At 37.1% G+C, this 20,851-nt stretch overlaps 1 protein-coding gene across 22 annotated transcripts in view; it reads left to right on the top strand.

Annotated features, from left to right (window-relative positions):
- Nucleotides 1-19,102, top strand: part of LOC101743268 (protein sprint) — a 276,135-nt gene extending 257,033 nt beyond the window's left edge. For all 22 annotated transcript variants that reach the window (XM_038017335.2, XM_062673629.1, XM_062673627.1 and 19 more), the window contains 9 exons: nt 111-206; nt 2,108-2,204; nt 9,082-9,248; nt 9,630-9,734; nt 12,314-12,499; nt 13,041-13,172; nt 14,449-14,676; nt 15,411-15,621; nt 16,596-19,102. In XM_038017335.2, coding sequence (XP_037873263.1) covers nt 111-206; nt 2,108-2,204; nt 9,082-9,248; nt 9,630-9,734; nt 12,314-12,499; nt 13,041-13,172; nt 14,449-14,676; nt 15,411-15,621; nt 16,596-16,729 — 1,356 coding nt within the window. In that variant the 3' untranslated portion in view covers nt 16,730-19,102. The remainder of the gene's footprint in view (nt 1-110; nt 207-2,107; nt 2,205-9,081; nt 9,249-9,629; nt 9,735-12,313; nt 12,500-13,040; nt 13,173-14,448; nt 14,677-15,410; nt 15,622-16,595) is intronic.
- Nucleotides 19,103-20,851: the final 1,749 nt, after the last annotated feature.

The following is a 20,851-nucleotide window of genomic DNA, read 5'->3' as shown; positions in this document are numbered from 1 at the left end:
TTTCAAGTCAATCGGATGCATGGTTCAGTATTTATAACGGAATATCCGTAAAAACCACTGTAGATTTATATATTAGTATACTTTATAAATAACAATGGATTTTGTTTCAGGCAAGTGACGATGGAACTGTATTCTCGGAGCCATGGGACAGCTCGCAGTGGGACGGACTAATACCACCATCTAACGATCAGCAGCCATATGACGCAGTAAGTATTCTAAATACTAATGTTGAACGAGATAAGACAATTTAGCCCACTGAGTTTCTCGCTGGATCTTCTCAGTGGGTCGCGTTTCCGATCCGGTGGTAGATTCTGCGAAGCACTGCTCCTGCTAGGGTCAGTGTTAGCATCACTCCGGTTTGAGCCCCGTGAGCTCACCTACTAGTTAAGGTTACGCTGAAATAACCTCTCAAGGTTATCAGCTTAGGTAAAAAAAAGAGAGAGAGAGAGAATCGGAGTTCATTGCCTTCTCAAACCACTTAATAAAATTCGAGATATAATTGAGCTATCATAAAATCAAAGTTTTTTATTAGTATCAGTAAATAATCATGTTAGGTTTTTTTTTAAATATTACTGTATTAAGTTTTCAGTTTTAATAGCGCCGAATATAACTAAACAACTTGTGTTATCTATATATTAATACGTGAAGCAAAAACTTTGTATCCCTTTTTACGAAAATTTCGCAGACGGAAGAGTATAAAATTTTCCACACTTATAGAGAATATAGAGAAGAAGTGCACAATGCTAATATTTTTTTTAAAATAATGCATAAAATATACAGTAAATCAATAAAGAAAACATTACACACACTACATACCATGTATTTGACGCACGCACGCATGTATACTATTTATTGTCAAACTTTTGTTCTTGACGTCTGTTGTCAAATTGAGAATAGATTAAATATTTGTTGTCTTTGTTAATATTTTTTATAGTGTAGTCTTGGCGAAATTTGTGATTATAGAAGTATAAAATACAATCATAATAGTGTACAAACTTACAATTCCAATTAATTATAGTCGAATTTCGACTACTGTGGGACCTCTAGTAATAATAATTTTATTAAACTAACAAAACCAATGATGACAGTATTTAACGCAAGGAGAACACGATTCGCTCTCACAAAACAATGTAAACAATAATACAGCTTCGACGACTTCGATTAACTAATTACATGCGTCACGCGTGGAAGTGTGATGCGTAGTTACCGCTGAGTTTGCGACCCCAGGCCTTCTTTTTCCTTATTTTATCTCTTACAGTACATTGTGTAATATAAGCACGTGATTTTGTTTCGATTCTGGTCCGAGATGAGTAGCTGTAAAATGTATTGTATGTGTGATGTCAAAATGGCATTCGGATTCTGAGAAGACACGTTATTGTCCCACCTAACCTAAACATCAGCCCGCTGAGTTTCTCGCCGGACTTCTCAGCGGGTCGCTATTCCGGACCGGTAGTAAATTCATTCGCGAAGCAGCTACTCTTGAGTTGTTAGGTCTCCCTTGGAAGCGCTCGGGTAGCTGCTAGTAAATCCCACCCCTCCTGTCTGAGCCCTTGCTCGCCCACCTTCCCTGGTGAAACAAGAAAGGCCTTCGGGCCACTAGTAATCTTTCAATCATAAAAGAAAACCTATTGTCCCGAATGTAAGGTTACGGTCCACGTAACACATTACAAACTGTAGCTTATGTCCGTTGAATGTGAGATGTTTTTTTAAACAATACTTTGTAATAACTACCCATTGGGATTGATTTACGATGTCACTAGAACTGTCGTTTCGACGTATATATATATGAATCCACATGTAAACTTTCATATTTCGTATTCAGATTTAAAGAAGACTAGCTGTACCCGTCCGCTTCGCTGGGCATTTAAAATTAACATTATTATTTCTCAACCCCACAAAGATTCTCATCATTAACGCCCCCGCAACTGGTGTAGGCAGTCCAACACTCATATAAATATTAGCCTATCCATTAAGTACATGTATTTACTACATGGATACCAAGTTTCAAGTCAATCGGATGCACGGTTCAGTAGTTATAACGGAACATCCGTAAAAATCACTGGAGATTTTTATATTAGTATAGATTGAGTTGTTTTACTTTGCGTAGGAGGAGACTTTGGAATGGGAATCTCCTATTCCAAGAAGAGGAGCAGTTATGTCTTTGCGTGCGAAGAGCTTCAGAGATCGCTTGGATCCTTTATTAGGTAAGGAAATATATGTATTAAATTCAACATGTTATACTAATGCGTTATTTCTATTAAAACTATAAGTTAATTAATTTTGTTGAATTGAAATTTCTTTACTGTTGTTTCGGAAACATATTTATGTTACGCCTAAACATCTCGTACAGATATACCGAGTCAGTCAAACAGTATGAAGTCATCGTAGATATAAAAATATTAACACTAATTTGTATTCAGTAACAACTAAACAATTAAGATTCATTTGTTATAATAATAAACGACTTTTGAAAATAAATACATTTAGTAGTAATATGTACACGTCCATTGTTGTTTAAAATTCATTATGAACTTGCTTTAGGAATAAAGGAATAATAATAAAAGTATGAATAAAAAAACGAGTAGCACGCCTATTATGACAGGGTCTAATTCTTTTGTCTCCTAAAAACGTCACAATAGTACCTACGCAGTTCTTGTTATGTAAGTGAAAGGATTTTTTGTGTCTCGAACCATAGATGACTAACCGTTGAAAAAATGCATTCCTGGCAGGTTGTGACTGTACGAACGACGTAGTTATGTCCAGTGGCAGCTTTGAGTTTGCGACGAAAAGTTTTTTTTGTTCATTGTAACTAATGCCTTAAGGAATAAACCACTGTATCAGCTTGGGTTAAATGTAAGTTTGCGATAAATTTGGTTAATGCATTCTTGTTATGATCGCATTCTCTTGGCAATCGGGTGTTGATAGTCAATACGGTCGTTCTTTATTTACCTGATTTGTCTAACGACTCTGACTCATTTAAAAATAACTACGGGGAAAGATTCTTTGCAGCCCCGGCAGGATGAACACACCCGCAGCGCTTCCCTCAATCGAAGTGCGTTTAGGAGTGAATGAATTATTGTGTCACTGTCAGTTATAATACCACGAGCAGTATTATTGGTATTATAGCTTATGCTGTAGTATCTTAAGTGTTCAGGGGAAACGCAAAAACGAAATTTGAATGAATTTTTTTTTTTTAATTAATTGCAGCTCTGCGCGAAATTACCGACTCGAGTTTTTGCGTGATTACTTTTTTATTAATATGTTAAATTTTTAATAACAGCAGAAAATACGTAAAACTTAACGTAGTCTTAACAAGCTCTTAAGTCTTATTACAATTTTATGACAGTTACTCTTACAGTCTTATTATATATATTTGTTTTTATTAAAAGTTAAAAAGGTGGCAATGGCATAGGTATAAGGGAGATTTGGCTCTTGTTACAATCTTGTCATGTTCAGGAACGAAAAATGAGAATACATTTGAGTGGACAAATGCTGCTTCCTCTTAAGCCGTCAAAACAGTGAACCGTGTTCACAATATACCAAACATAATTTTCAATGCAAATTTAACTTATTAATACGCTTTTATTAGCTTCAGACGTATTTATGTTAGTATGTAACGGAATCTTTCCAACTAAAAAATAGAAAATCAATTTTTAGTTGGATTTTCTATAAAAGCGTATTTTGTTAGTTTTTTTAAACTATTATTTATTTTAAAAACTACCAAAGATGGAACAATCCACGATTGAAACAATACCGTTATGTTTTTCCAAAACACGTGCCACGTGTTATTTTATACTGGCTTATGTCAACAATGTTATAATCACAGTCACGTTTCAAACAGTTATACAAGTCCGTTGCGCTCCTCACATACCTACTCTTAGTTTTTGATATTTTCGTATTATACAGAGATAACAGTTGATGCTGTAGATGATAACATCGTCGGTTACCTGGCAACAGTTCTTCTTTAGCTTTTCAACGGAGTGAAGTTTTTCTCAATATCTATTTCGCAAATTCTGATTGATAACTCAACTACTGAATTGATTTGAAACACTGACGCATCCGTATATTGCACAGATATGGCAATCACCGTATTAAGTTCTATTATGTATACTTATCAAATTTAACTAACACAAAGTTATTTACACAATAGGATCGTGTCGTGATATCTGTTACTTGTGTTGCATTCGTTCTCTAAATAAATAAAAATAAATTATGGTTAAAGGGCAAAGGTTTGGTGGTGTTTTAGAATTTGAACTGTGTTGCTGGCTGGCGTACAATCTCCACAGTTCCACAGTCGCATCCCGGCGTGCGTTGAGACTACACCACCGCCAGATCTTCGTCCGTGTGAATGAGAAACTATCGTTTTAAATCGTTTGTGCACGCGGGCAAAAACCGCAAAGTGATCGGTCATGAAGTGGTTCAAAAAGTGGTTCCGAGAAAGAATAGGGAGGCCCGTCCAAGAGGTTTCCTGTGCCGAAAAGAGTGAAAAATGGTTTAGCATATTTTATACGCTCAATATTTTAACGCGACCAGTCGAAGGATTGTTGGTAGATTTGGAAGCTGTAGAAGCTAAAGAATCGTTTCAAAACGACGTTTATGCTTTAACTACAATAAAAAATTTCCGAGGAGATACACTAGATGAATTTCTATGCGAAAGTGTTTGGGTGATTATTAATTCAGAACAAATTTCCGAAGCCAAATTTCAACGCCACTTGGCGAAGCCAGACTCTCTAACCGCGCTCTGCAAATCTTTAGCAGAGCGATCGTGTAATAAGAGACACGCCGAAGTGATTGCGCGGCCGCCAAAATGTCATTGTCAGGATAGTCCCAAAACAGTACCAACAAATCAATTAAACTGTTTTGCACGTTTCATTCAATTCTTGAGAAGACTGCGAAATAGGTTGGTTTGTAAATTAAAAGAATGTTTCGGGATGAATTGTTATTCTGAAGATGACGACAACGATTGTGGATCATTGGAAACAAGCACCTTCACGAAGTGTTACTTATGTAGGTAATAGAATAAATATCCTTAAAAATACATCTCTCATATGCTTTTACGATTACATATTCTGACTGTTTTATGTAGTTTGATAGATGATTGTTTTACGTAGTCATATCCGTTTTTCTAACAAGATCCTTAATAATTTTCTAAGTAAACAAAATAATAATTCTTAGTAATATCGGTGGGTTGATATTCAGCATATACACTAAATGCAGTTTTTATGAACAATTTTTTTAATTCTGTCATTAGTAGCAGCAGGGGCATTGAAGGGTGAAATGTAAATAAAGCCATTGAATATTCGACCTTAGGTCTTAAACTAGGATGTTATACCAGTTGGTCCCCATATTTTGAGATAGCCATTATTCCTAACAAATAGAGAATTTAATTTCGCTCCGTCAATCAGTAAAGCAGTCTGTGCGTTCGTGTAGGGCAGTCGTCCGCGGGCGTATGTAAAAATCCAACATTATTAAAAGTACTCTTTAAATTTTCTTATTTATTCAAAACTAGCTGACCCGGCAGACTTCGTAGTGCCTCAATCGATAAATAAAAGATCTAAACTTTTGTATAAAATCAAAAGGAATCTGTCCGACGGGGGACACAAAGGGAAAACAAAATTGTTATTTTTATTAAATTCCGAGCATTTTCATATTTATAATACAAAATTACCTTTTAGCCTTTTAGCCTACCTTTTAACCCTTCTCTGGACTTCCACAAATCATTCAAGACCAAAATTAGCCAAATCGGTCCAGCCGTTTTCTAGTTTTAACGAGACTAACGGACAGCAATTCATTTTTATATATATAGATAGATAGATAGATAATAAACGCGAGATTCAACAGTAAAGTTGGTTTTAATAATGGTAAAAATTTAATAAAACGTATACAATATATTCCTTAAAAATGAAGACAGCCAATTTGTCTAGAAACGTTTTGATTGTTTGTATGATTATGTGTTAATTTAACATCAGCAATGCTGTTTTATATCTTTAATTTCTATAACCGCCTGTAAACGACTGAGACCTTAGAACTTATATCTCGAGGTGGGTGGCACATTTACGTTGTAGATGTCTATGGGCTCCAGTAACCACTTAACACCAGGTGGGCTGTGAGCTCGTCCATCCATCAAAAAAAATCCATCCGATCAAAAAAAACCACCCACCTTGAGATATAAGTTCTAAGGTCTCAAGTATAGTTACAGCCGCTGCCCCACCCTTCAAACCGAAAGGCATTACTTCACGGCAGAAATAAGCAGAGCGGTGGTACCTACCCGCGCGGACTCACAAGAAGTCCTACCACTACCACCAGTTTTAAAAAATAAAATGACTGTAAACCGCATTATAACGTTGAATTAAATTGAAATTTCTAAATTATTGGATATAGCACAGCAATCTATTGTGGCCTAAATAGGATCGAGACATGATAACCGAACGAGGTCAGTGCATGAAGTGCCGTGCATGTCGCGTGTCTGTAAACGATGTTTGATAAACAAATATTAGTCCGATGTCACGGCTATAAGCATTTATTGTTCGCGTTCATCTTGTTTGAAGAATGTTTTTGTCAATGCAAGGATAGGTAGGTACATATAACAGAAAAAAAAATTTATCACTTCATAATTTCACTTCAATTTCGAAGTTTGCCGTGGCCTAAAGGATAAGACGTCCGGTGCATTCGTAATTTTTTTTTTATGATTTCGGAGGCCTTTCCAGTTTCGCCAGGACAGTTGGGCGAGCAAAGGCTCAGCCAGGAGGGGTGGAATTTGCTAACAGCTACCCGAGCGCCTCCAAAGGAGACCTAACAACTCAATAGTAACTGCTTCGCGAATGAATCTACTACCGGATCGAAATCGCGACCCGCTGTGAAGATCCGGCGAGAAACTCAGCGAGATAATGCATGGGTTAGGTTGCACGTCGACCTCCTTGTCAAATTCGACGAGTACGGTTACCGGGGTCCCTAAGCCTGCTCCTGGTGTTAGAGCTGAAGGCGTCTAATGCAAAGAATATTGGATCTGATGAATCCGTAAGGACGTGTCTAGGGCGTCGACGGTGACTGGCTCATGCATGATGCATTCGTAACTAGCGATGCACCGGTGTTCCAATCCCGCAGACGGGTACCAATTTTTCTAATGAAATACGTACTTAACAAATGTTCACGATTGACCCCCACGGCGAAGGAATAACATCGTGTAGTAAAAATCAAACCCGCAAGATTACAATTTGCGTAATTACTGGTGGTAGGACCTCTTGTGAGTCCGCACGGGTAAATACCACCACTCTGCCAATTTCTGATGTGAAGCAGTAATGCGTTTCGGTTTGAAGGATGGGACAGCCGTTGTAACTTTACTGAGACCTTAGAACTTATATCTCAAGGTGGGTGGCGTATTTACGTTGTAGATGTCTATGGGCTCCAGTAACCACTTAACACCAGGTGGGCTGCGAGCTCGTCCACCCATCTATGCAATAAATGAAAACAATAAAAACAATGTAATGTGTATGTTGAACATTTAGCACTACTTGGGCCATGAGCTCGTGTATCTTTTAAGCAAAAAAATATGTAATCTATATATTAATACGTGAAGCAAAAACTTTGTATCCCTTTTTACGAAAATTGCGCGGACGGAGGAGTATGAAATTTTCCACACTTATAGAGAATATAGAGAAGAAGTGCACAATGCTAATATTTTTTTAAAACAATGCATAAAAGATACATTAAATCAATAACAAAAACATTACACACACTACCATGTATTTGACACATGCATAATATATACTATATAAAATACACTTTGTGTTTATTGTGAAACATTTTGTTATTGCTTAAAGTCTGTGGTCAAATTGAGAATATATGAAATATTGTTTTTCTTATTCATGTTTACATTAAGTGGTCTTGGCGAAATCTGTGATTATAGAAGTGTAATAATAGTCTTTGACAATAGCACCATAATAATGTTCAAACTTATAATTTCAATTAATTATAGTCGACTACTGCGGGACCACTAGTACAGAATTAACGTACATTGATTTTGATTTTGAATCATTGATTTTAAGGAAGCGTGATGCGTGTTTTAATAATCCAGGTGGATAGGCAGGTGCGCCCCATGAGTACATCTGTTCTGTTCGTTTACGTAAATAAATCCGGCTTCAAATGAAAAAGGCCATGGGGACGTGTTTTATTTTTTTCAAACCCTAAGAGGGGTGTCCCTGGTACGTGCAATATAGTGATTATGAATCCAACAACTAGTGTTAAAATATGTTTGGTTTAATTTAATGTATATCTAGTACTTTATGTTGAGGTCACCTTCTACTATATTATAGGACTGTAACAGGATGACTATAGATTTCAATGTATTCGATTTCAAACACAAATATTTGTTTCTTCATTCTTCTTCTTCTTCTTTGTTTCAACCTTATCCAACTAAGTGGGGTTAGTTCAGCGAATTTTTCTATTCCATTTTCCTCTATCAGCCGTCATTTCAAAATTCACTCCTCTTTCTTTCCTGTCTTCATTCGCACACTCCACCCAAGCTTTATTCGGTCGACCTCTTCCTTAAAATTCTGATATTCTTTAATAATTACCATACGAATTTTGATACTATTTTTTTTTATTTAACTACTATATTTTGACTTGTAAACATTTTAATACGACGGCAGATATCAACAGTAAAACTGAATTTTCTGAACACGAAATTCGAGCCAATTTTTTTATTTTATTTTGCTTAGATGGTTGGTACGAGCTCACAGTCCACCTGGTGTTAAGTAGTTACTGGAGCCCATAGACATGTACAACGTAATTGCCGCCACCCACCTTGACACACACACACCATCTTCTAAGGTCTCAGAATAGTTACAACGGCTGCCCCACGCTTCAAACCGAAACGCATTACTGCTTCACGGCAGAAATAGGCGGGGAGGTGGTACCTAACCGTGCGGACTCATAAGAGGCCCTACCACCAGTAAACCACCACCAATTGAAAGGTTATCTCGTTTAAAAAACAATTGTGCTTTTTATATATCAACGTGGTAGCAACGGTGAGTGATTGATACTCGTGAATTTTAATAATTGAATACTTATTTCTGTCAACAGCGGCCGGTCGTGTCAGGGCCCTCAGAGGTGGGCGTACAACACGCGGCGCCGGTGCAGCCCTGCGTGCGTACGCTCTGCACCTCGCGCAAGATAAGAGCACAACGTTCGCTCAGAACATCGACAATTTTATTTCGTGCACGCTGGACTCGAAGGAAACATGTCCGCAGGTTCGAAAATTTGAATTTTTGTAACATCTCACAGACAAGAGCGGGATATGAGCACGTGCTTACTCACAATATGCCTTGATACTGGTTAATACTTTTTGGCATTCGAAGCATTTCGTTAGCTATGTCACTTAATCAAACGTGAACATCCTTGAATATTTAATTGTAAGCTACTCAACTATCCGATTTAAGTTGTTTTTTAATCGGGTTTGTGGCTTGGCTGATGTCCATTAGCTACGGTAATCACTTACCCCCGAGGGAAAAGAAAATCATTAAAACAACAAAACAAAACATTACCTTTAAAAATTCGAACACTATAAAGAAATTTAAAAAAATATATCGTTGTAAATGAAATGTAATGGAAAATTAAATTTGTTCATTTAGGTGATGATGCGAAACATAAGACAATTCATGTCTGGAATGAAGAATTATTTAGTTAAACATGGCGAAAGAGAATTCGAAAAAGAAGTTGAAAAGGAAAGACTGAAGGTGAGACTAAATATTAATAAAGTTATTTTTATTTATTTAGTGCTTAGACAGGTTTGAATCCCATAGTCCCATTCACATTGAGATCTGTCTTAATTACCCACTTAGTAATCATGCAAATTAATTGAAGTGAAACTTCTTTAGGCGCATGAAGGTAAAATTTTTACAGAGCATCACGCAGGTATGCAACGGAAGTGACGTCAAACTACTATTAAAATTAAGTACCGTAAAATGGGGCGATTAGGGACAAATTCCAACTTTAAGAGCAATTTTAAGGTAGTTGTTGATGTATATAACGCTATATCAGGATCAAAATGATTGAGTCTTGGGGGCATCTTTGTTGTCTAATTTAAAATTATGCAACTAGCATTTCAGTTTAAGCAAAAAATGCAAAAATAGGTGTAATCCCTATTTACCCGAAAATTGCGGTTAATTGGGACGAAATGAGAAATTTGCTAGGGTTGGCACTACTTATATTTTTATATATAGTTTTAATTTATTTATTTATTTAGTTGCACCAACAAAGTGATCATCAATAAAAAAAATTACCAACAAATTTAAAAAATATTGTTATAACTACATAGACAACCCTACAAACCTGTACCTATTTATACTTAGGTCGTTTCCATTTCACGTATTCTCATCCCAATTGACCCCTTTTTCGTTGTTATTTGTACCTAAGACGTCCCCAATATCCCCAAAAACAACAGATTTTTACATGTATTTTTATTTAATCAAATACATTAAAACCAATAACAACTGAGACTTACCTTTAATATATATGCTGGTTCAAACACTAAATAACGTTTATAAATCATAGTCGTCTTCTATTATTATCAAATAAATAAAAGAGAGCAAAGTTTCTAGCACTACAGTAATTACCACCACAGGAAGTTAATATGAAACGCGATTTTTTATAAGTTAGCAGCTATTATCATGCATATTCAGAGTTGTTTTGCGAACTTTCAACATTCTACTATTAAACTACAAAAAAAAAGGAAGATTTTGCAACGAATATAAAACTTAAATTGAGCGTCGAAAGATTTTCCCGGTTTTTTCCCGATTCGCCTTTCAATCCCTAATCGCCCCATTTTACCGGTACGGTACTTGTCAAATGTCAGTAGTAGTCGTTGTTGTATTTTTCCAACTGGAAAGGCAAATGTATCATACCATACAGCCTATACATACAAATATTTTGTAATTTTTTTGTGAAAAATGTTAATAGGAATTGAAATGAAATGAAAAGAATTTGGAACATTAATCAAATAGCATGAAATTAAATTAGTCAATTCAATTGGCAAAATATTAGTCATTTACAATTTAGAAATCTAAACATAATGTGACTGCCAACACTGAGGTTTGAGATTGACATTTGACAGACTTTTGGCGGGAACATATCTTCCTTTTTCTCTTCCTCTAAGTCTCGGAAATCTAAAGTTTTAGATTTGTATAAATATAAGCAAGACTCATAAATTAGTTCGCCAAAAAAGTTTCACTTCTGACATGTGTACTTTGTATGCCCGCACTTTTTTTTTCTGTGGGTTTAAGTTTTATTACACAACGGTATTCCTTCGCCATTGGAAATCATCGTGAACGCGAGTCAGATGTGTATTTCGTTAGAAAAAATGTTACCTGCCTGCGGAGTTCGAATACCCGATACGAGCACAGCCGGTGCGGCGTCTTGTTCTTAAATTCACGAAAACTTCAAATCGTTCTTCGAAATGTGTATTAAAAATAAAATTATTACTTATAAATTTTCGAACTGAGGGCCGTGATATTATTTTCTGGTCACCGTCCTCGTCGAACCCGTCGCATGCGACGAAGGGCTCGACGAGCGAACTAACCCATAGACACAGCCCACTGAGTTTCTCGCCGGATCTTTTCAGTGGGCCGGTGTTTCCGATGCGGTGGTAGATTCTGCGAAGCACTACTCTTGCTAGGGTCAGTGTTAGCATCACTCCGGTTTGAGCCCCGTGAGCTCACCTACTGGTTAAGGTTACGCTGAAATAGCCTATCAAGGTTTATTAGCTTTCTTCTTCTCAATCGTGTCACTCTTGACAGAGTGGTCGTGATCGTCATGTAGTGTTGGAAGTAGCAGACTTGATGCGTCTCACGATGTCCCGCCATCTCTCCCTGCTTTAGGCCATTCTACTGCACTCATTTAGGGGACCTCCCACTGCAGTTTTAATTTGGTCGGTTCACCGCATTGGTGGCCTCCCGCGCGGTCTTGTACCATCATCTTGTACAGGGTAGCTATTAGCTTAGGTAGGAAAAATAAGTGTGTTATTGGTACAATGATTATCTAGAAGATTGCACAAAGTGAGAATGAGTTGCTCGCTTCGGGCATTTCAATATTGTAATAATTGTTACGTTATAATACTCATAGTAAGAATGAATATTAAAAAAAAACTAATATTAAAAAAAAAGACATGCCCGCTGAGTTTCTTGCCAATTCTTCTCAGGACGGAGGCTAGTTTTTGTGAATTGGCGGTAGTTCTTTTTGACGTTCAACAAGTATGTACTTTCATTTATGTTGAATATTTTTTTTTTGATTTGATTTGATTTGATTCCTGGTATTTCAGTTAAAGCCGACTGAGTTCCTGAACTTAGACGCGATTTTGGAAGCGGTGATGCACCGGCTCGTGGTGCGCCCGCTCCGCTCGCGGCTGTACTCGCTGCTGGCGGGCTGGCACGCGGCGGACGTGCGCCGGCTCCACGCCGCCATCGAGCGGGCCCAGCACGCTACTCCGCTACAGCTCGGCGTTAAGGTCAATACTACAACTTGACGTGGCGACGAGGTCATCGTTCATCTTGCGCTACCAATCCACAGATATACAAGCTTTTGTTCACAATAGCAGATGTTCTGCGTCGGGAACGCAAAATAACTTCGTCTAAGCATATAATGGAGAATGAAGCAGTAATACAAACTTTAGCATTTACATGCCATAGAAACTATTTTGAATTCCTAACAATAATTTGGTTTTTATTTTAGATGCAATAAAATTACTTCTTAAAAGTATAACAAAAAGGTGCCGTGAAGCAGTAATGCGTTTCGATTTGACGGGTGGACCAGTCGTTGTACTGTAAAATTGAGATTTAGAGCTCATGTTTCAAGGTGGCATTTGTGTTGTTAACATTTGTGGTGTTCGGTAACCACTTAACACCAGATAACCGTGAGCTCGTCCACCTGATCCGTCCGTCTAAATGAAATGTTTTGTACAGCTCTTGTAATGCATACGAAAATATAATCCTCACAATATGATTATCATTAACGCTTCATATCTGTAATTGAATGTGTTTATTTCACAGGAATCAACAAAAGTTCCATCCGCGGCAGTGTTGGCTGTGATCTCAAAGCATTTCCTGAAAATGCAAGAAGCCGATTCGCCGCTGGATAAACTCGAAAATCTATTGGCCGCGATATCGGTCATGTTCAATGCTGTAAGTTACAAACTTCAAAGGAAGGGCTATCGGGCGTTTCTCTAGCAAAGCATTACCGATGTACGTTGCAAAGTAACGATTCTTTGTGTAGTGAGTCGGATTAGCTTTTTTATAAATAATAAACACCCTTGAATAAATGTACAAATCGGGAATTACATATGGTTGTCAGCACAGGAATCCATGGTGGGCATTGAACCTTAAGAAACGTTTAAATATGTAGACTGTAGTGTTGACTGTTCTTTATTTTAATTAAACAAACGCTTAAATTACTTAAACAATCAGGGATTACAATAATAATTAGTGATTTAGAGTCAATGAGTTTGTGAATGACCACCACGTGCGACCATTGTCAACCATAGACTTTTTTTGGTACAATTGTTCCTTATTAGGAAAGGCAAGGGGATCTAAGCCCATACAGCCTTGTCTGTTCTATATAATTTCTGAAAAAAAAATTCAAAAAAGACGAAGCCAAGTCTTGTATGATTTATATTATATCCTGAAATAAAAATTTCATTAAGGCCGAAGCCAAGTCCTTTATAATTCAACCATAGACTAGAATGAATGTCTGCCCGCCCGGTGTTACCAGCTCTTAATTTAAATTACTATTTAGTCGAATATAAAACGATTAAACGTTATCAGAATAACAGATTAATTTGCCAACGGTTATAAAAACAACAAAATAAACTAATAACTCTCGAAATTAACTGATTTCATTTTCTAACAGTCACATGCTGTAATAAGTTATAATTGAAACTTCGACCACATGTCTCAATAACTAAAAGTAACTGATTGATTTGGCGCAGCGACCCAAATTAGATCTTGGATTCCTATATAAGGACCCCATTCTTGGTCGTCCTGCGCTGTTGTCTGCCACTGGGTAACTTAGAGTTTCAATAAGTCCCACTCCACCATACCATTTCCCAGTCCCCCTACCCTTTCAAACTACTTAGGGCGCCCAATCGGGCGTCGACCGATTGGTTGTCCCGAATACATCCGTTTTACCTCACGATCCTGTCTAACCCTTCCCGCGTGGTCGAGCCAGTGAAGTCAGTGTGATTTTGATTCACTTATAATATTGGGTTCTTTAATTACCCTACTTCTGTCCTCATTTCGAGCCGTCGCGAGAACTTTTGCATTATTAAGTAGAAGTCATTTATTTTGTCGAATAATTGGAAGACACTTTCTAGTTATTTCTTCTCTTTTCAATTAATCGATCGCCATTGTAAGCAAATTGTTAAAACTACATAAATTACATTTAAATACGATCGTTGATTAGATTCGCGGCGAGCGCGGTCTCGGCGCCGAAGACCTGCTTCCGGTGTTGGCTTGGACGGTCGCCCGGTGCAGATTAGTATGTGCGGAACTCGAGGCCGAGTTGATGGCGGGACTCCTCCCCCCGGCGCTCCTGGCGGGCGAAGGGGGCTATTATCTAACCGCGCTCTTCTCCGCCGTGGCCGTCCTGAAGAGGCTGGCCCCAGAAACAGGATCCGATATTACGCCCCCGGTAAGTTTTATAATAGCAAAATATGTAGATGTAAGAATAACTACATAATAATGATAAATACTTTACATTATTTAAAGTTTAGCTGTAAATTGATGTGAATTCGAGAAATATCCTTATTATCTTATACTCCATTCCAATTACGAAGTCCCTTTTGACACTACTTAGAACGTAACTCTTCACGTTTCGCATAATTGAAATACCTAATAATCATTTTTTGTTCATGGTCGTAAATCATTATTTAAAAATACACAATCAATCTAAATCATTATACAATTAATTCACACACACAAACAATAACATTATAATAGCATCTGTCAAATGGAACTTCGTAACTGGAATAGAGTATTATTGAGATGATGTTCAAATTTTTTTATTGCTTTGATAGATGGACGAGCTCACAGCCCACCTGGTGTTAAGTGGTTACTGGAGCCTATCGACATCTACAACGTAAATGCGCCACCCACCTTGAGATATAAGTTCTAAGGTCTCAGTATAGTTACAACGGCTGCCCAACCCTTCAAACCGAAACGCATTACTGCTTCACGGCAGAAATACGCAGGGTGGTGGCACTTACCCGTGCGGACTCCCAAGAGGTCCTACCACCGGTAAGTAAAATATCTAGATTTGCATGTAAAATAATTTTTACTGCATACCACAAACTAGACTTTTGGTAACCTTCAGACAGAGGATTGTCGGTTGGACTTTCGGAATTTTTAATTCGCTTTGGTCGCTAGTGGCGGCGTGGCTCGATCGACGGTCGGGATCAATGCCCCGTGGCGGTCGTCCGCGTCGTGCTACCCGACGAGTGTCGAGGCTCCATACGCCGAGTGCCGGTGCCGTGCCGACCGGGCGCGCGCGCACGCGACCTGTGCCGGGCGCTCGCTCACGCAGCCGCCATTACGAACCCGCAGGACTACGCGTTGTTCGCTTTACACGACGGGCACGGTGAGAAATGCTTTACAATGCGCTTTATAAATCACTATATTTTTTATTTTTAGATTTGGTCAATGATAGAATTTTATACAAGGAGAACATGGATTAATTAAGCACGTCCTTGCTTTGTCCAACTTGCCTAATCCATTGTCAACTCTAACACTAGGAGCAGGCTTAGGGACCCCGGTAACCGTACTCGTCAAACTCGACAAAGAGTTCGACGTGCAACCTAACCCATGAATCAGCTCGCTGAGTTTCTCGCCGGATTATCACAGTGGGTCGCGATTCCGATCCGGTAGTAGATTCATTCGCGAAGCAGCTGCTCTTGAGTTGTTAGGTCCCATTTGGAGGCTCTCGGGCAGCTGTTAGCAAATCCCACCCCTCCTGGCTGAGCCTTTGCTCGTCCACATGTCCTGGTGAAACTGGAAAGGCCTCCGGGCCACCAGTAATACTTCAATCCTAAAAAAAAAGAATCAATTAAGGGCTTTATGATAAAACTGCGTTATCGTTATTGGGTTCACGTAGTCATGTCAATTGACTTCGTACCGCTTAATATGAATATTGCCATGAGCTAGGTTGCCCATCCACGCCTGCAAAAACATAAATAAATTTCATAACAGGGGTGAGCAACATTTTTAATCAATGTGCCAATTTAAATTTAATTTTTTTTTTGGCGGCCCGCACCTACTTTATCTTTTATTAATTATTTACAAAACTTTATTTCTAAAAGGACAGAAAACCGAATCGATGGTAGAAAATCTATAAAATAAATTCAATTTTAGAAATGCTTGTCTTGCCGCCCGCAAGCGTGTTGCTCATCCTTGTTTTAGAACAAATATTTAAGCGAACTACGCTGTTACGAAAGTTAAAACTAATCAGAGAAGTACACTTGTATGTTCAAATAAAATAAAAATTTATTTACGATATCGAAATTTGTTTAAGTGAGTAAATAAATAGATAAAAGAAACTACGCATTTCATTCACAGAGACGATGTTGAACGAGAATGATTGTCCACAAGAAGTCATGTCGGAGAAGACCGGACAGAATTTCACCCTTGCGTACAGAAGAATAGACGCCAAAATAGCTTGGCCACAGCAAGCGATGATGTCTTATCCATAATTATACGCAACAACAAACCCAACTCTCAAAGTTTTAATTCCAATAAACGAAAATTTGTCATTAATTGATCACAATTACATTTAGAACCTTCATAGATTTGTTCTAATCAAATCTAATCTATGTTTTTCCACTGATTAATAAAATACGAACTATATTTTCGTAGTTTAAATACACTAAAGCGATATTTTCTGCGACATTTTATCTAAGCTCTAGACGCGTAAACTTTTTATGCTTACCTCCTAAAACGAGTACACGATAAGTATAATAATTAAGCTCACTGACTGATTCGTGAGTACTAATTTTTTTATTAATTCGTAGCTTTTTTACTCAATAACGGATAATAAGTAATGTGTTTTTAATATGTAATCTGACTGAATATTTAGGGCGTCACTCGTCCAGTTTTTGTACATTTTTTATGACGTATGTGATTACTCAAATGCGCGTATGACGAACGTTATACGTTTACCGTTCTCAATTTAATATCGGTTTAATTAATTCTTTTTAATTGAATAAACACGATATAGTATTACGACTTCCTTTAAAAGGCAGTCGCATATTACTTGCGAGCGTGTGAATATATGTTCCTAAATTTTTCGTAACCCTTACACTGAACAAAACTCACCAAAATATTATTATTGTCCTTGTTTAGTTTTGTTCTTTGATTTAAGTATTTTCAATTTCACGTTCTTGAAATTTTAAATTTACTTTTGAAGTACGCTACCTTCGGATTTAACTTGTACTAACTTGTTTATGAACTGTGATGTAATTCGTATTAGCTACTAATTTAAGAGTTTGTATTGATTTTGTATATTCGTAGAGTCGTTTCTCATTATAATTTATTTAATGTAATTTTTAAGGTAATAATATTTAATTCTTTAACAGCGATTCGAGTAAATTACGGCGTAAATCGTATTTTTCAATAAAACTTTACGACGAAGAAAATAGTCAAGAGTTAAATTAAAATCAATGAGTGAATAATTTTATATATATAAAAAAAACGCTTCAATTTACTCAATTATGCATGTACAGATTTTATGTTTTATTTACTTTTAAACATATAAAAATGTTATAGCCAAATAGCCTGAGTAAATGTCACAGTAGAAACTATATAGTTATATAAACATATACATATGTATGTGTAATTTTTTGTAATTAAATAACTGCTCGGACAAAATAAGACAGATGTTCAATATAATTTCATAAGTTTTTTGACAAATAGCTAACTGGTTCAATTGCGACAAAGGAACTTAGAAAGGATATTAAGATTGCTATAATATAGTTATGCTGAGCTATTATACAGGTTGACTTGTTGAACACTTTACATTCTCAAGGACATGATAATTCATTGTCACATGAAAGGTTAAAAAAAAAAAACAAATGAACCACAGAGAAAACCTTCATTAAATTAATTTCCTAAAACTCTAAATTTGTGGACACCGCAGTGCTCAGGCGGCGCCTGGCGGGTGAGAGCAGGTTGCATCCAATCAGCACGCCGCGTTGAAACGATGCCGCGATTGTCGACTGCCTTAAACAAATAAATTCTGTTACAGCATGCGCGCGGTGCGAGTGACCACGCATATTTTTTTGAGTAGACAATCAAAGATAAATCAGGCAAATATTAGGCACCTAATTTTTTGTGCTTAATTAGTACGAGAATCGGGTACTGAGCACTATATCAAAAGGTAAAGTGCTCAACACGTCAACCTGTACATATTGAGCTAATAGAGTCTTACTACTGGTACTGCTACTACTTACTAGACCTTATGTACTAACTTCTGAAACGAAGCACTAATGACTTACAGTTCAGGGTTCGAAAGTGTTGTGGCAAACCAGACATCGGGCTGTAATGTCTATATGTTCCAGTACTATATGCTCAAAGAACTATATAATCACAAAGAGGAGAAATCGTAATATTTGAGATTGCCTAGAAATTCTACGTCACGAAATACGATGAAACGATTTAAAAAAAAATGAGGAGTAGTATTCTGTTTTTTTTTTAAATAAGTTGATACGACAGTCTTTTAAGTCGGTTTATTTATTAATGGTTTATTTATTAAGCCGCAAATTTTAGTTGCTTAAAATATGGTACGCGATTTTCTACTTTACGTTAAGTGTAGTAAAAGTCATTTCTAATTGGGGTTAGACAGCATTTTAAAGGTAAACGACGCACTATCTACGACGTTAAAAAAACCGTCATGGTTTCTGTGGGTAGTGTGACTCGAAGCATTCAATCTGTACATGTAGTAGGTGTAAGCACACACCGTTATGTATTTATTGCATTCTTGTATTAACATTAGTTATGTGACACGTGTATTGTGTTCGATAACATTTTCAGTCATTTGTGAAAAAGTAAACGAGTTTTTACCAAACGTAGCATTGGTTTTTTTATTTTTTAATGGTCTGTCAACCCTACTATAGTAAATAAATAAATAAATATTTACTAACAATCACGCCACGTTAACTGGTCCCGTGATAAGTTCGTAAAGAACTTGTGTTACAGGTACCAGATAATGGAAATAAATGTAAGATTTTTTATTATACACATACATATATTTAATATACATCCATAACCCTGGAAAAGACATTTACCATACAAATATCCTCCCTTGGCGGGATTCGAACCCGCGACCCCCTTGTGTAGTGACCATGTCACTTACCACTACACCAGACGGCCGTTGCTGTCTGGTGCAGTGGTAAGCAATGTATATGAAATGCAATGTATATAAAACGAGATATAAAGTTTCTGAAAATAAACATCGACGACACTAGGAACTGGTGGTAGGACCTCTTGTGAGTCCGCACGGGTAGGTACCACCGCCCCGCCTATTTCTGCCGTGAAGCAGTAATGCGTTTCGGTTTGAAGGGTGGGGCAGCTGTTGTAACTATACTTGAAACCTTATAACTTATATCTCAAGGTGCGTGGCGCATTTACGTTGTAGATGTCTATGGGCTCCAGTAACCACTTAACACCAGTCGGGCTGTGAGCTCGTGCACACATCTAAGCAATAAAAAAAAATCGTTTTTGACATAATGCGAAATCAAGATTGATGAATTCTATTTTTATAACACGCAATGTAACTCTATTAAATTGGAGGTCAACAGCCTCTTGCGGTGCGCCAGAGCTTTCACTAATTACTCTAATCGAATATTTACTAAATCGATATATATATATTAATGCTTTTACAGTTTGAACGGATAAATTACATTGTAGGTATATTAAAACAATTCTATACAATCATCATCATCAGCCCACTACTGGACATAGCCCTCTCCTAATCCAATGAGCCCGATCTTCGGGTCTCCTCATGTAGGTATTTCTTGCCGGCCACCTTTCGAAGATCATTGCACCACCTAGCCGAGGGGTGTCCCACGCTACCTTTGCCGCGGTCGCCACTTAAGAAACCTTCTGCTCCAGCGATCGTTGATTCTACCGCATATATTGTTATGTCCAACCCACTACCACTTCAGTATGCCGACTTTGAGCTATGTCGATGACCCTAATTCTCCCTCGAATACCCTCATTCCTGATTTTATTCTTTAGACAATATTGATCATATATTTATAGTTTCCAGAAAGGGTTCTTTTCATTTATATTCAAACACACATTTAATACAAAAATAAATAAACGCTTAGTAAGTTCAATTTGCACCCATGATATTATCAATACCGGCACTGAAAGGCAAACGGTTGTCAGCAACTGGGAACTCTTCTTCCATAAAACGGATTGTAGAAACTTAAAACATATTGCGTTTGATACTTGCCTCTTTCCCGATTACTGAGGGAATGGAATTGATATAACAAAAAATATTAATTTTATCTAGTTTAAAACGTAGGACCAATGAACTTTTTTAAATCGTCATTTCAAAACCATTTAAAAATCAATTGTTCGTTCGATCTTGAACATTAAAATGAATAAGCCATAACAGCCATAGAATAGGAGAAATCCTAAAGCTCAATTAAAAAAAAACGGGTTCTTTCTTCTACAACAACTAGTTACCAAGAAACAGCATATCGACCAAACTAAACAAAGAATTTCTAAACGAATATTTAAACAACGCCAATGACGAGACCGTCGTTTATTGAATTTACTTCAGAAATTATCTTAAATATTATTTACATAAA

The sequence above is a fragment of the Bombyx mori genome, chromosome 18 (assembly GCF_030269925.1).
Source record: "Bombyx mori chromosome 18, ASM3026992v2".
Taxonomy (NCBI): domain Eukaryota; kingdom Metazoa; phylum Arthropoda; class Insecta; order Lepidoptera; family Bombycidae; genus Bombyx; species Bombyx mori.
This window is presented reverse-complemented; position numbering and strand designations above follow the sequence as displayed.